Source organism: Pipra filicauda, unplaced genomic scaffold (genome assembly GCF_003945595.2).
Source record: "Pipra filicauda isolate LSUMZ 115617 unplaced genomic scaffold, ASM394559v2 scaffold139_size1960392_pilon, whole genome shotgun sequence".
NCBI classification, from domain to species: Eukaryota; Metazoa; Chordata; class Aves; order Passeriformes; family Pipridae; genus Pipra; species Pipra filicauda.
The window spans coordinates 475,280-490,764 of NW_024103873.1; the positions used below are offsets into that span (position 1 = coordinate 475,280).

The 15,485-nt window shown below is 45.1% G+C and overlaps 1 protein-coding gene across 3 annotated transcripts; it reads right to left on the minus strand.

The window, feature by feature from the left end:
* Nucleotides 1–688: 688 nt before the first annotated feature.
* IRAK2 (interleukin 1 receptor associated kinase 2) lies at nucleotides 689–14,978 on the minus strand. Of its 3 annotated transcripts, XM_039378478.1 has the most exons (14): nucleotides 14,400–14,470; nucleotides 14,122–14,251; nucleotides 12,884–13,063; nucleotides 9,816–9,965; nucleotides 9,010–9,122; nucleotides 7,428–7,622; nucleotides 6,965–7,029; nucleotides 6,404–6,518; nucleotides 6,032–6,141; nucleotides 5,469–5,664; nucleotides 4,729–4,791; nucleotides 3,495–3,695; nucleotides 2,822–3,332; nucleotides 689–2,554 (listed from the first exon to the last, which is right to left on the minus strand). In XM_039378478.1, the coding sequence occupies exons 3-14, from the start codon at nucleotides 13,014–13,016 to the stop codon at nucleotides 2,436–2,438; spliced, it is 1,971 nt and encodes a 656-aa protein (XP_039234412.1). In that variant the 5' UTR covers nucleotides 13,017–13,063; nucleotides 14,122–14,251; nucleotides 14,400–14,470; the 3' UTR covers nucleotides 689–2,435. The 3 variants fall into 3 exon arrangements, with proteins under 3 accessions (XP_039234412.1, XP_027602167.2, XP_027602165.2); XM_027746366.2 differs by lacking the exon at nucleotides 14,122–14,251 and having other exon boundaries at nucleotides 7,428–7,595; nucleotides 14,400–14,978; XM_027746364.2 differs by lacking the exon at nucleotides 14,122–14,251 and having other exon boundaries at nucleotides 14,400–14,901.
* Between the last annotated feature and the right edge of the window lie 507 nt (nucleotides 14,979–15,485).

Genomic DNA, 15,485 nt, shown 5'->3' on the forward strand with positions numbered 1-15,485 from the left:
CTGGGTTTTGTTTTCTGGGTTTTTTTGTATGTAGGTGTTTTTTTGTTCTTGTTTTGGGGGTTTTGGTGGGGTCTTTTTGTCTGTGGGGTGTTTTTCCTGCTGTAATGGTACCTCACAGGGCTGGGCTTTACAAAACTGCGGCTCTTCCTTTGGTCTGGGCAATTCCAAGGGAGAATGTAAACAGTGCCAGCTTCCCTCTTCTGCTCTTACAGCTTTGTTCATCCTCGGGGAAGGAAGAAGGGCACGAACCCATTGCCACACTTCGAAGTTATTTTTAAACCCACCATGAGCCGGTGCCCGGGGCGGGCCCTCGGCGCTGACACTCATTTTCTGTGCCATAAAGCACAAAAAAGCAGGCAATTAAAGATATTTTTTTCAGTTTTTTATTCACAATCCTATTAGCAAATAGTAATGTATAAACTTGCCTCTGAATAGCCAAGTTATGTAACTGTATCAATGTAAGACCATGCACTGTCTTACATATGTTACATTAAATACATGTGTAGCTCTACAGGACCACATATATCACCTCAGAATATTTAGAAATTAGCATGGAACAAGGCAAAGAATAACAATTAAATTAGATGACTACAAGAGAACAAAACCTGTAAAGCACTTTTGTGAAACAGAACAAATTACATTTCTCAGTTTAAAACTCCGGGTTTCCCATTCAGCTCTGTGGTGTGTCCTTCCTGAAGGAGACCCGAGGCTTTTACCACGGATGTCCCAGAATATACCCATGAAAAACAATGAAGATTACATTTTCAGCAGCATAAAGTATCTCAAATCTACAGAATTAAGTGGTTATTGACCAATCTGAATCTACTCAATGTTTCTTATATCAGTGCTAATGTTGTCTTGATTTGATTCTGGTAAAATTAAAAAAATCTGACACTGGCAAACATACAGACAGTATCCGAGGCACTTAGAATTAAGGGATTTTAACAGTTTTTAGTGTAGAAATTAATTTGATAAGTATGATTTTAGTACTCTTTAGTTAAAATACTTTTACTTGCTCATACTAATACCTAAAATGAACTAAGTACTCTACAGAAATAGAAGGTATGAGGCCCTCATGTAAAGCCAGGAAAATATACTATTATAGAATTCCAATGAGAATAATTACATATAATTAATATTTTTTTTTTAATATTCCCTGAATTGCACTGTGAATTGTAGCCATTTCTGCACATCATGCCCTATTCCCTGTGCTCAGGAGGCAGCAGTCTCCTGTCTGTAAGCTGAGTTACATGCTCTGATAGTTCTTTTGGTTTATAATAAATCAGTATTTCCCTAGACTGCACGAGTGGAATATGTTAGCAATAACACAAATAATAAATGTCATAAAAACGAAAGTGACACTTTCTTAAGGAGGCTTTCACTTGATCATAAATACACCAGCATACAAGCTTCTATTTTTTCTCTTGCATGTGATCCCCGAGGCTGAGCCCGAGGTGCTGCTGCTGGGTGAGCCAAGGGATACCCACCAGGACTCCTGAGAACACCTGGTGTGTGTGGAACCATCAACAGGTCCCCTTACTAGCTTATCTTTGACCCATTGCCAAAATAAATACAGCAAATTATATTTCAAGTGTCCTATAACAAAATTAAAGATATTTTAATATACAACAGTATAATGTGAAACACAACGAGAAACCTTAACGACATATAAAGGACACTTAGAAAAAAATAATTCCCCAAAGCATTCCCCTGAAGAACTAAACACCATGTCAGAGGTGCCGACAGTGACCTGGAAGGCTGGGCTTATGTGGTGTCACCTGTGTCAGCCCTGGGTAGGAGACATGCAGGGGCAGAGGAACGTGCCTGAAGTCATCTCCTCTCCTCTGTGCTCAGTGCAGTTCCAGCTGGGATGAAGCTGTGTACAACACGTCTGAGAACTTGCAGAAGAACCCCCCTCTCTGGTAATGCAGTGTTTGGAGTATGTGCACTAAGATCGGATGGAATAGGAGAGATTCATTGGAAACTTCCCCACCCACGGCTCTGAGGATTCCTGTTTGTGGTATGCAGTGGGACAACAGCACAGGGCATTGCTGCCTGGCTACTGGGCAGTGCTTGCTCTGTAACTCCTGGGACTGTGGCTTACTGAGACAAACGTTAGCTGGAGATGTTTTCTGAAACACTGCAAAAGGATTGTAAACTATCTTGGCACTTGTTTGTGTTTGTCATTCCTTTTCACCTTGCAGATGAAAAGGCAGAAGGAATTTCTGTGTACAGAGTGGCACTGTGCTTTAGAACAAGTATTTTCTGCTGCTTCTCTGTGTGATCGCTTTTGTTTCCTTCAGTCAGGGCTGATGTTTCTGATCCAAATCTGCTACTTAACCTTACATGAAAAGCACATTTTTACCATCTTTCTAATGAAGAGACAGTCCTTATTTCTTCTTCTAAGCTGGCCACTGCTAATAAATCCATCCAAGTTATGATTCAAAAAGTTCAGAACTGTTTAACTTGTCTTCTTCATACAGCAAAATGTTTTCCATGAGCTTCTTTTTTTGATCATTTATCTGTATTTTCCAAGATGTCTCTCTGGCTAAGGCTGAAAAACAAAATGCCCGAATATTGAGAAAAAAAAATCCATCTATTGTCTAAGGAATAGATGATAACTCTAAAATAAAAAAACCAACCACTCAAACTAGCTTAGGAAAAATATCTAATAGAAACCCACAAAACATTGTGTAGATTTACTAATAAATTCATAATCAAGGAGAAAAGATGAAATGTTTAGAAGTAGGAAGAAGAACCTAAGCAATCCTGGAGAAGAAAGTAATTTGTCCCTAGTCTGACCCCACCAGGGCACCTTTACCTTGTGAAGCACAGGAGGAGTCCAGGCTGTCCCGTGCACAGGTGCCCTGGGCAGCAGCTGCTGTCTCTGGGACGACGACGCCCCTGGCACACGCTGCGTTCCTCTCCTGCAGTCCCTGGGCAGATTTCTCCTGCTTGACCCCGTGACCAGAACCTGCCACCTTTTCTGAAGTGGTACAGCTGTGGCTAGATAGCTCCTCTGTGGATTTTTCTGGAGGATTCCATATGAAACTACTGGACTCATCTGATTCACAAGGGACCCGTGACATGTGTCCGCAGAAGGTGTCGGGTGCCGTGGCTCCCATGGAAGGGGCACAGGGGCTGGCACTGGACAGGATGGCTGCCTGGGCACTCTCCTCTTTATTCCCCACTGCAGAAGGCACATCCATGCTCAGACTGGCAGTCTCATCATCGGTTTCTTCTGGAGTGTTCATGGAGAAGCCGGAAGTGCTGCTTCCACAGATGTAATGCTCTCTTAATTTATTTTCAGCCATTTCCAGAATTTCAAGCACCTGTTTTTAACAACCATATCTGTGAATGCAGAATAATTCCTGTATCCCTGCTTACACATAATTCTCCTATGTCAACACTCCCAAAAATAAGTAAGGCATGAATGTTGTCAGCTCCTCGATGACAAGGAGACTGAAATGTTGGTTGTGTATTTAAAATATTACCTCTGCTATGTTAGAACTCTTCTTTCTCAGGCAGAGGCAGATGGCTGAGGCAAAATCAACTGCAACCTCTTCTGGCAAGTGTCCTGCTTTCCTGTCTAGGTATTTGCAGCAGATTTCATTGGCAGCCAGCTTTTCCAAAGTTTTTACTTTGGAGTGTGAGCTTTCTTTCGCTGTTTGAATTTCATCGGCAATCATATCTTTCTGTTCAAAGGAAGGAGATGCATTAGTGAAGGCAAAATTAACACAAGCATTTATTTCTGCCTCAGTCTCTGAGAATGAGTATTGCCATGTTTGTCATTAGTGCTCCTCAATGGCTGGTTCACAGACTGAGAAGGTTTAAGAATCTCCATTCCTGCAGCTGACAGAAATGCTTTTCACAGGAGAGAAAAGGGCAGAGGCTTTCTCTGCATGTGTCCAATGCCAAATTCCCTAAAGCAGGCCCAGCTCTTCTTGGTTTGTGCCACGTTAGATAGGGATGAAAAAGAGCCAACACTTGCAGAGTAGCATTCTTGCACAGGCCGTGGTGACATGTTAAAGAAATCAAAGATGTAGGATCTTTGATTTTCTGAACCCCTTTGAATATTGCTGAATTGCTTGGAAATAGTAAGTGATAGAACTGTTGTTCTCCCCTCCAAGGCTTCAGCCAGATGGGAAATCAGGAGCACGTCCCACAGAAGGAATGCAGGTGGAGGCTGCTCTCTGCAGATAGTGTCAATGATTCAGTGAGCCTGGCTGTTCTGGTTGCTTGTGGAAGTAGAATGTGTAGCTCCAACCTCACCTTGGGAAACTCGCCAGATTATCAATTCCAGGCCAGAGTGCAAGACACAAACACCCGATAAACATGATGATGAGCACCTGCAGTTCTCACCCAGCCAGGTTTCCCCACTCAGTGTGGCTCAGAGCACCTCTTTCTGGCACACAGAAAACGTGCAGCAGCATTTCGGCACAAGGCTTTGTCTCTTAAATAAGCACGGATTTATTCTGGAGTTTTTCCTAATACAATCAGAGCAGCACTCAGGAGTGTGCTGTGTGAAATAGGAATATCTATTCTGCCTCTGTCTAAAGGCAGGCAGGCTACTGACATTAACAGAGCCTGGATATGGCTCCTAAACATCCCTTCTTCAGGACATGGTACAGCAGATGGCAAATATCAAACTGTATTTAAGTAAAATTAATTTTATGACAGCAACCCCATTTACTTGTGTTGGTGTCCATTATTCCTGCTGCTTCTTACCAGATAAATTGGGTGTCTGCCTTCATCCAGTGCCTTAAGCCCCGACAGTACCTCTGCTAAGACCTAGAAAGTGTATTTGAAAGATAAAACAGTTTGTTCAGAATGAATTACAATTTTAAAAACTAGTTTTGTAACTAAAGAAATATTGAACTGCCAAGGCATTTTGATATTCTATTTTTACTTCAGATGGCTTAACAATGCCAGCTCTGGGCATTCATGAGACTTTAGAATACCTCCAGAGCCGAGTCCAGATTTTATAGTTAGGTACAATAGATACTGTTGAGACAAAGGATGAGAAGAAAGTCAGGCTAAATGTAGATAAGAAATCACACTGAACAGAGTAACTTCTTATTTAAATGAAACACTTGGAGACAGGTGACATCACAGACTATCAATTATTTTTGTTGAAATTCCAGATTACAGGTGATGTTTGTAGCAGCTCATGTGGCAATTCTGCAAGAGTTCTGAGAACTTAACTTTTTATAAACAATAAGCACCAATATTTTTTTTTGCTAGAAGGAACACTTGTCTGTTGTTCAAAAGACTCACCTCACTTTGCCACAAACTGAAGTATATTTGGAGTGTGAACATATTTAAAACCAGGATTTCAACACATTCTAGAGCCAGCAATTATGATATGAAATTGCCAGCAAAACAACCACGAGGCACTTGTTCTTATATCCAATTTCCTGTCTAGAAGCACTGAAGAATGCAATAGAGCATGGAAAAAGGAACCATACCACACCACAGCTGAATATATCCACTTTTTCTGTTAACTTCCCATGTCTGATAAAATCTTCTGGCAGGTAAGTAAGAGAAGCTTGTAAGACTTTGGTTTTCATCACGGCATATTCTGATTTTTTATTGGCAGAATGCAATCGCAGGCCAGAATGTCCAAGCTTTGGCGTAAAGTTTTCATCCAACAAGACATTTGAGCTGTGATAAGGACAGAGAAATAACATTATTGGTCAAGTTGTTACTTTAACTTGAGGCAAAGAATTAGTTTTACACTTTTCAAGTTAAGCACTGGAAGTGTCCAGCATTTTGCCTGCTGCGTAGGAGTGGAAGGTAGAAAGGAAGAAGGGGAAGAACAAGCACTCAAAAAATTATTTCAAAAGAATATACTTCCATCATTTAGGAAGGAGAAACAGGTTAAACAAGTAAGGGTAAAGGCCCTACAGAACAAGGGACAGCAGAAAATACTGCAAATGGATTTCCAAATTGCATGTTTTAGTCATTACTATTAAAGAAATCCTGGAATTATCAAGTGACCAAGGAAGTGCTGATATACCAAACCCCCCACCTTTTGATATTCCCATGAAGAATTCCAAAATTATGTAAATACTCCACAGCTCGGATGACTCCCACAGAAATGCTAATTCGCATCTCCCAGGTCAGTGGAGCATAATCATCCTGCAAGGAAGGGAGAGAAAAATCTTTATTTTATAGACTAAAACATGGTAAGACATTGGTAGCTTTGAAAACCAAAGGTTTAGTCTGAGTCCCAGTCAAAACTCCAGGAGAGAGCTGCAGCCTTTCTGGTGCTTGCAGTCCAGGTATTTGGGCACCCTTTTTTTCCGGCTGTTTCTCGGAGTCCAAAGAGCTGCGGTTTCCACACAGTAGCAGGGCAGGACTTGCAGTCACAGGTAGATCACAGACCCAGGTCATTGCTTACCTGGCACTGGAGCTTGTTTTGCAGGGAGCCATTGGGCAGGTATGGGTATATCAGACAGTGCAGGCCAGTTTCCACCGAGAAGCCCAGCAGCTGCAGAATGTTGATGTGACAGCACCTGCAGGCACAGATCAGCAATCGTTTGCAAATGAAATAAGAGCAACACAGAAAAATACATCCTGAGCTGGACTAAGTTCCTAAGTTCAAGGCAACTGGAATGGTGTGCTGCAGCTGGAAGCACAGCTGGAAGCACAGCAGGGCCCCGGGCATGGTGGCAGAGCACTGCCTGAGCAGGAGCCCAGGGCAGCACAGCCCTGCCTGAGCAGGCAGCAGGGGCACGGAGGGGGCACGGAGGGGGCACGGAGGGGGCCCTGCCCACCCCAAGGGCTCAGAGCGGCCGTGCCAGCGCAGGCACAGCCCTGGGCCCTGCTGCTCGCCCAGGGCTCCCATGAGGCAGCGCAGCAGCCTCGTCCCGGCCGCACAGAGCCACAGACACCCCCAGGGCTGACCCAACACCCGCCGGCAGCGGGACAGGCACCACTCCCCTGAAACACAACCACTCACCGAAAGCAAATCTGCACTTCCGTGTGAAAGAACCTCTGGGTAGAATCTGGGCTTGTGCATTCCAGCTGAAAGATGAGAACGTGCAACACAATGTCAGTCGTAATTAACAAGGTGCTGCATTTAAACAGATCTGTTAGTCTCTTGCTGCTCAGCTACTGCAGGCAACAGGCAAGTACCACTGATGGCAATGTTAAGTCAAAGGCAATAATTAATTGAGAATTAGAACAAAAACATTGTAAAGACACCCCGATGCAATCATCAATGCAGGCTACTCCCATGGATAGAGTTAAATATCCATCACGTGTGTTTGCTGGATCTAGGTTTACTTATTTACATCATTTCCTTTCTATCTCCTCTTGTGTAGCCATTCTGGTTCCTTGCCCACACAATATTAAACAACAACTGCTAATAGGAAAGAGGTGTTAACAACATATCCCCTTCTAGAAAAAGGTGCAGTACTCACCTCTTTCAGTCTTTTGATGACATACACTACGTTGTTCCTCTGACCTTTGTAGACATCTGCAAAAGTACCTTCACAGATTCTGTTCTTGTCACTGAAACCGTTCGTGGCATTAGTAACTTCCCTCTGGGCCCACAGGAGACTCCCGCTGGGGAGATCAGCCATTGTCTCCTGCTGAGGAGTAGAAGAGCTGCAAGGCTACACATTTGTAGAAGAAACAAGTTTATCTCATGAAAATCTGTGTCCTTTTTCCTTCTTTCAGTGTCATATTTTCTTTTCCATGATTCATGCAGTCACTGTGATTGCTGAATGAAACTGAAAGGTACTGTGCAATCACTCCTTAGGGTGTAGGTAATACATAATGTTGTTATGATGTAAAAATTTTGCATTGCAGAAGCGACTTGAAATCAGTTACCAATTTGCATTTCCACCTTTCCCAGAAAACAGATTTAGTTTTGTTTAAAAGTCCATATATTTATGTGATGTTAGTTTAAGCTACAAAAAATAGTAATCTTTATGGCTATGAGACAGTTGGATAAGAAAGTGGTGTCCCTCATAATGTATTTATGCTCTAGTAGGAACTTCACATTTACTTCTGGAGCACCTGGTGTCGGTTTCACAATAATTTTTTGCTTCCAGTGTGGCAAGTCCTAATACCAGTTGTAATTAGAGTTTCACTGTAGCCTAATCATGCAACTTTCACAACCTTAATGTGCACCAGATTTGAGGAAACAAAGCATTAACTCTTTCTCAAGAAACTCTGAAACTACTGCACTCTTTGAGGTAATCTACTCTCCTGGCTGGTGCTCCTGAACCATGTTACTGTGGAAGAGTTTAAAGCCTCAAACAAAATAAACCACAGAAAACAACCGTGATGGGAGCAGAGTGTGCCCATGGATCTGGGAAACACCCTGAGGACAGGACAGATCTAGCTAGACAGTCTGAAAGACAGGAGAGCTGTGGGGAGGCAGGGACAGGAAATGTGTGCTGAAATCGTGAGGAACATGAGGAAAACTTTTCCCACAGAAATGGTTAGGCACCAGAACAGGGGTTCAGAGAGGTCATGGAACCTCCTCAATCCTGGTAGATTTTCCCCTGTCAGCTACACAAATCTCTGGATAGCAACACTTAAATTCAATACTAACCCAGTTTTGAGCAGAAACCACATTTTAAGTGTAAAATGAAACTAAAAGATGTATGCAGTTCTGACTGGTCAATGCTAACTACTGCCCTGACCCGTGATCACACCAGGAACGGTAAGTCCTCTGTAAAATCTACACTGGAGAGCTCTTCAAACTCAGTTGTTATTTGTGGGCATGTTATCTCTTCCAAGCTATGCAGTATGCAATACTGTACATTTTTCCCTCACTAGTCCTTCACTGGCAAAGAGAGATGTAAACCATAAGGAGTCCAATTGAAGCATTAGCACTCTATTCAGTCCAAACCCACTGTAACTGAGCCCCACATTTTCACTAGGTCTATGGCTTTTTGTACAAGTACAGGGATAAACTCTTAACTAAAAAAACACAGGATGTCATAAAAGCAATTTTCCTTCTTATAGTCAGTGAATACTAAGGGAATTTACCTTCACACTTGATGAGACAGGAGGACTGGACTGTAGGGAATTCAAAAGGTCTCTCGGGGGAGGTGGTGGAGCAGGGAGGGAATACAAGGCTCCTTCAGAAACAGCACCTGAAACTGAAATAACAGCATTGAAAATACACCTTATTTTTATAATACCACAGCCCATGACTAACTATAAAGGTCTGGGAATTACAAAGGTCTGGTGTATTTTGTTGAAGTTCCTGACCAGGGATAATCTCTGACAAGCTGTGAAATGCTGTGTGAAGACAGGGAGCTCTCTTCCTGGTTCCTGTTTGCAGGAAGACTGCGCAGCTCTCTCCAGGGCTGGCTGGGGACACGGAGCTCCCTGTGTCTCTGCTGTTGCAGATGTTCTCCCACATATGTGCTGGGGTTCTCTCCTTCCCTCTCCCACACAGAGGGGCTGCTGACCCCTGCCTGGTTCTCTGCTGGCCTAGATTTATTGCGCACAGAGAGAGGGACACAGGGCAGGAAATGCATGCACTGGTCTAGTCTTAGGGAGCCAGGATGAGACCACGGCGGTCAGAGACCTGGGATCCTGAGATCCCAGGGGACAGGCAGCCAGCATCTCTCAAGGCCAAAGGAGCTATAGGAAGGAGGACCAGGAAGCAGCGTGCTAAAGTCAGGAATAAACAGGATACAGCAGTGCTAGGAAAAAGGCAAATACTCCAGTGTGCCCACTGTGGAGCTCAGCGTCGTCACTGTCCGATCCCGACCCGAACACGCAGCAGCCTTGGCTGTGCAGTCACTTCATGTCAGAGCCAATTCCGAGTCTGGGACTGTACTTACTGCCTGCTGAGTCTGGTGATGGCAACACGCTTATCTCGTTTTCTTTCTCTCTCCTTTGGCCTTCTGTGGGAGGTACAGATGTGATCTCCTGTTTGGGGGGCTCTACTGGCTCCTTTTTCTCAGGGCTGGTAACGTTAGAGGCAGATGTCCCTTCAGCACAGAGCAAAGGCAAGATGAGGAAACACTTTCCTATACAAAACTATTTGCAATGAATACTCATATTTCTACTTATGGAATAGAAAGAAACACACCAGAGACAATCTAGGAAAAACATAAAATTGGTCAAAGCTCAAGACTTACTGGTATCTAAGGGAAAATTAAAGGCTGAATTACCAATTCATTACAACTCTAACAGATCCTGTGCTGTACATAGCTTGGCAAAATCTCAGAGTCAGGCCTGAAAAAAGCAACTTGAAGTCAGGTTAAAAGAACGACAAAGATGCTTTTGGTGTACAGGGACTGGAAAAACATGTACATCTGAGGGAGAATTATTCAAATGAGATTAGGCTACAGTTAGGATAGGAACAAAATAAAGTACAAAAGTTCAAGATACTGTGATATAGGAGGCTGTCAGAAACTCCTGAAGAAGCATGTGAATTCTTATCTGTAAATACATTTAAAACTGAGGTTGAAAAGGAGCCTGAAAATGGCCTGTGTGCACTAGGGGTGATATAAGGCCTATCTACTCCCTGAGAACAACATTTTGCTGGTTGTAGCTCTAAACTTCTGTTTCTACCAGGCACCTTTTATCAGCAATACATTCAGCATTTTCTTAAAAATCAAAATTAATGTTTTATTTTTACATAAAGTAAAATAAGCTCAAGTGTTATTACATGGGGTTTTTTGTCCTGTTGTTCTATCAGCTCTGTATCTTAAGCACAGTGGTGACCTCAGAATCAAACGTGTCAGGCCTCTGTTTGCATCTGAAATCAGGTAACAGCTTTGTGTTCTTTGATTTGTACAAGCACTAATGGTAGAAATGGGCATGTTCTGTTTGGGGTTTGTACCTGAATTCATAGGTTTGAATGAATTCAGGTTTGAATGAAACTAGGTCTGAAAATTAAAACTCAGAACACTCAGGTATGTTTGTTACTGTGCCAGAATGCTATGAAATCCCAAATTTACAGATTTTGGAAATTAGCCATCGAGCAGTCTGCAGGCCTTTAGTTAAAACTGACAGTTGGCGTTTTCCTCCTGTAGTTTAACCTAGAAGCCTCAAAAGTTAGACTCTCTTCCCTCATTCAACCTACTTTTCAGGGTTTTTCATGACTTTTGCAACTTCCTGCACATCAGACAAACGGGGCAGCACTGCAGCTAAAGAACTGACATAGAAAAAATTATTATGGTCATTCAGAAGTGGGACTAGGGAGTGGAAGAAACTGTTGAACGGAGATAAAACTCTTTGGGAAATAATCTTCCAGCGAAACATCTCCCTGTGCGCTGTGTCCTATTCCTTTACGTTGGAATGACTGGAATTATGGTGATGTAAGGACTGCTATGTTTTCTAAAGTGCCCAACAGAACAAGCAATGTATCCTCCATATCAGCCCCAGAGGGATCACCTGAATAAGTATATTCAGACACAGAGAAAAAAGCAGAAATAGTAGATAAAAACTTTAAAGATTGGTCTAAACCTCTGGAAATCACTTCTGCTTATGAGTGAGCACATAGTGAAATGCCCATATTGGGTTAATTCCAGAAAAAATTAACTACTTCTGCATGGCAGAACCACAAAATAATCCAGACTTCCTGCCACTTACATTAACATGAAGTTTTGCTATGGACCTCAATATAAAAGACAACAGTAAGAAGCTTTTAAAAAACATAATTTCATTGTACTTTTGCAATTTGTTGCATTTGAATTGATCTGGGACAAAATTAATACTGATCATCCAAAATTATAACTAAAAAGTGATCACAGGATTTTTCTCTTCCATCCTCTTTTAAACCCCCTTTATCTAGCCTCCATGTTGCTTTACAGAACCCAGAGTCAAAACCAAAGTCACCTGGAGCTCCTTGTGCAGCTGCAGAGCAGCCCAATGCCACACTCGCCCACTGTCACACAGGTCTGTCAGGTTTATCACAGCAGTTCAGTAGCTCAGTGAGCTCAGCGGAGGATGCCCATTTCTTGCCACAGTCTCTCAGTATTTACTCTCCCTGCTCACTATTTAGCCCACAGATATCATTACAAACATCTCTGTTTAGTTGCATCAGCCAAGTGCAATTCTGAGAAGCAATTCCTTTTCCTCAGGAATCCCAAAGCGTACTCCTCCAGCCTGGAGGAAGTTGATTGGGTTTTATTTTTAACAGGGAAAAACACTCAGTTTTTTCAGCTTGTGGCAACTGAAGTGCAAAAAATCTCAGAAATATTTTTGAGAAAGCTCAAAAAAAGAACAAAAGGTAAGTGACAGCAGCAGAAGGGAAACCCTGTGGTTCCTGTGCCAGGGGCACCTTGCACAAGCAATGGCGACCCTGACACACCATGGGGAGCAAACCAGGCAGACCCTGAGGGGGATGGTGTTTCTCTGCAGGGATGATGATCATTTTTGTCCGTGTCGTGTCTCTACTTTTCAGGCCAATTGCTGGAAGCTGCTCTTGTATTGGAAGCCTGCATTTTACATGACCAGAGAGGCCAATTGTACCTGGGTCTTGTGTGAGCAATCTTGGCAGGAGCTATAAACATGCTGCCTCCCAGGATCCAGTGATCCAGTGCTACAGGACCCTCTGTGTAGCCTCTGTGTTCTGAAACCCCATCTGATGCATAAAAGACCCAGACCAGGTTTGGGCACAGGTTTTAACCTGTCTCCCTGGCACCTCTCTAAGGGTCCAAGATGGGCACTACAAAGGTGAACTGGGGGAACCACTGAGTCCTCCTGTGTCACCTCTTCCCTCCCACCACCAATTTTACTTAGAGAGAAGAAAATCACAATCAGTGGAGACATTTTAGAATTTGAGGATGTGACTCCCAACAAAAAGTTTCTTCAGCTAGCAAGGGAGATGTCCTGGGGGTGGGGGCTGGATGCTGTGAGGAGCAGCAGAGACCTGCAGGAGAAAGGGGCAGCTACTCACAGTCCAGGATGACCTGAGCTGCTCGGTAGAGCTGCAGCCCTTGCAGCAGGTCCAGGAGCTGCTGCACTGTTGCCAGCCTCACTCCCCACCACCACATCAGCTCCCTTGTGATGCTGATCCCTGTCTTCTCCATGGACTTGATTTTCCGTAGCTCTGTTTGATCAGTGATCACGTAGGAGGCTGGTGGGAGAGAACAGATATTGCTGTTTAAAAACTAGAGAAACTAGCAGGGCAAGTAGGTAAACAAGCAAGTTCACTTTTGCATTTGCACAGTTTTAAAAGGAAGGATCACAATAAATTAGCTAAGCACAAAGCAAATTCTGTTCTAAAGTAAGATATCCCTTTTTTTCCTTCTACTATTCTGGAAAAAATGTTGTTATATCATAGACACTCAAAAAGAAACCCCAGTTACACTTTTCAGCATATTTTCCCTGTAATCTTCTTTCTCCTTAGTACTTTGTGTACCAAAGTAAGTTCAGACTAAATTCCTGGGGTGATTCTCCCAAATCAGGTGACAGCAGTCAGTGGTGTGGCTGCACTCCTGCCTGCATTCCTAAATCCCAGTGCTGTGGTGAGCCAAACTAACTGAATCACCTGGGTGTTAGTTAGGTGCTGACAAAGCTATCAGGGAAACACAGGCAGTTTTAGGAGCAGGAGATCCCGTGCCAAGGCTGACCCTACCCGCACATGCTGGGTACCCCCTGTGCTCTTCCCATCTCGCTTTCCCACACGAAGCCCCCCTCCCCTCACAGCACTGCCCTCCCTCCCACACACCCGGGGCTGCAGTCTCGGGGGGGCTGTGCCTGAACCAGAGGGGCCGAGGGCTGCGCTGTGCGTGTGGAGACAAAGATTCCCGAGTTCCCACCCCAGCTAGTTTCAGAAGGACGTCAGAAATACAGTTTTATACATCTGAAAATAGCGGAGATGAATCCCACCCTACATCAGGAAGATTAACTGGGGTAAGAGCTTATTCTGCAGACAGTTAGGGAAGTCTTGAATGAAATTAAATCATGTCAAAAAAAGGAAGGTATGCACTAAGAAAAGATTCAGGTTAGAATTGTCTGGACTGGGATACAGACCTCCCCCCCAAAAAAAAAATCAAAACAAACAACTCAGGGACTACATTTTCTGTACTTTTTGACTGGACATGGCCAGGACCAAGAAAAATAGGGACAGAAAGTATGAGGAGATAAAGTATAATGAAAAGAAGGAAGAAAGAACAAACCAGAACATCTGACCAGATGCGAAGGATGTCGTGAAAACAGGCAGTGAGAAGTGGCAGGAGTCGCAGCGTGACTGGAGAGCGAGGGGAGGGAGCCTGGCTGCCCGGGAGAAGCCAAGGGAACACAGAAATCTGGAATTCCACCTCTGTTCGAAAAACAAAACCAGATCGGTGCCCGGGAACTCCCTGTCTCCAGGATATGCTCTGCCGAGCGCTGGGAAGGGCTCGGCCGTGGGGTCCCAAAGGCGCTGCTGCCCCGTCCCCGCCGCCAGCCCGCCGCGCCCGCGCCCTCACCGAACCGCATCCAGTCGTAGTCGCTCAGGCAGTCCATCTTCTGGCAGAAGTCCTCCAGCACCCAGGCGGGCATGCTGTGGATGTACAGCGCCGGGGCCGAGCCCGCCCTGGGGGCGAGGGCCGGCGGCTGCAGGGCCATGGCTCCGCGCTCCCGCTCGGCCCCCTCAGCCGCGCATGGTGCGCGCCCGGGCTCGCCGCTCTCGGCCTCCTCCGCCAGCTGCGGAGGCGGATTTTCTCCCAAAGCTTCCTCTTCTCCGAGACCTGTCCTCCCGGCCTGCCCCAGCCCGGCTGCGGGGGAAGGGCCAGCGACACAACGAGCGATCCCCGGCAGGCTCCGACCGCAGCGCTGCTTCCTGCTCCGCCTGACGTCAGGCCCCAGGTGCAGATCACATTTTCCTTTCCGTGAGCGGGTATTGCTCCAGCCTGGTTGCCAAAGCGCGGGTTTCACGTGACAGAGGCCAGAGCCGGTTTCCCGAGTGTTGCGCAGCCGGCACAGGCCGTGTGGGAGCGGGGCCCGCGCAGCGCCCGCCCGGGACACCGAGCCCGGGACACCGAGCCCGGGACACCGAGCCCGGGACACCGAGCCCGGGACACCGAGCCCGGGACACTCATCCCGGGACACTCATCCCGGGACACTCATCCCGGGACACCGAGCCCGGGACACCCATCCCGGGACACCGAGCCGGCGGCTCCTGCACCCCGCAGGCAGGGGGCTGTGAAAAGGGATCCCCTGGAGCTGCCCCAGCCACGCTCCCCACCGGGCTGCGAGACAAAGGTCTCACGAGGGCTGAGAAAGGAACGGCCACCACCAGAGAAGGCACTAAAAGTGCTCCCAGCGTTTTCCATCAGTGCAGCACACGGGAGCTCACTCATTACCACATGTGGTACCGTAGCAGATGCAAGGAGTGAGAACTAAAAAACATCAGAAGTGGTCAGAGGGCCAGGTCTTGCTTGTCAAGGATGAGGTTTAAAGTATGTTCTTATAGTTGGCAATTTTTCTAAATTTTTTTTAATTTAACCTGCTTTCGATTAAAATATCTAATTAATTAATTAGCCAGTATAATTGCTACAAATACTTCTGCCAAA

What these genes read in the sequence shown, in the direction of transcription:
- IRAK2 (XM_027746364.2), bottom strand. Translation starts at nt 14,538, where the DNA reads ATGGCCCTGCAGCCGCCGGCCCTCGCCCCCAGGGCGGGCTCGGCCCCG. An exon ending in CTACGACTGGATGCGGTTCG is followed by an intron (nt 13,064 to 14,399) that starts GTGAGGGCGCGG and finishes CTCTCCCACCAG; the next exon opens with CCTCCTACGTGATCACTGAT. An exon ending in ATCACCAGACTCAGCAGGCA is followed by an intron (nt 9,123 to 9,815) that starts GTAAGTACAGTC and finishes CTGTTATTTCAG; the next exon opens with TTTCAGGTGCTGTTTCTGAA.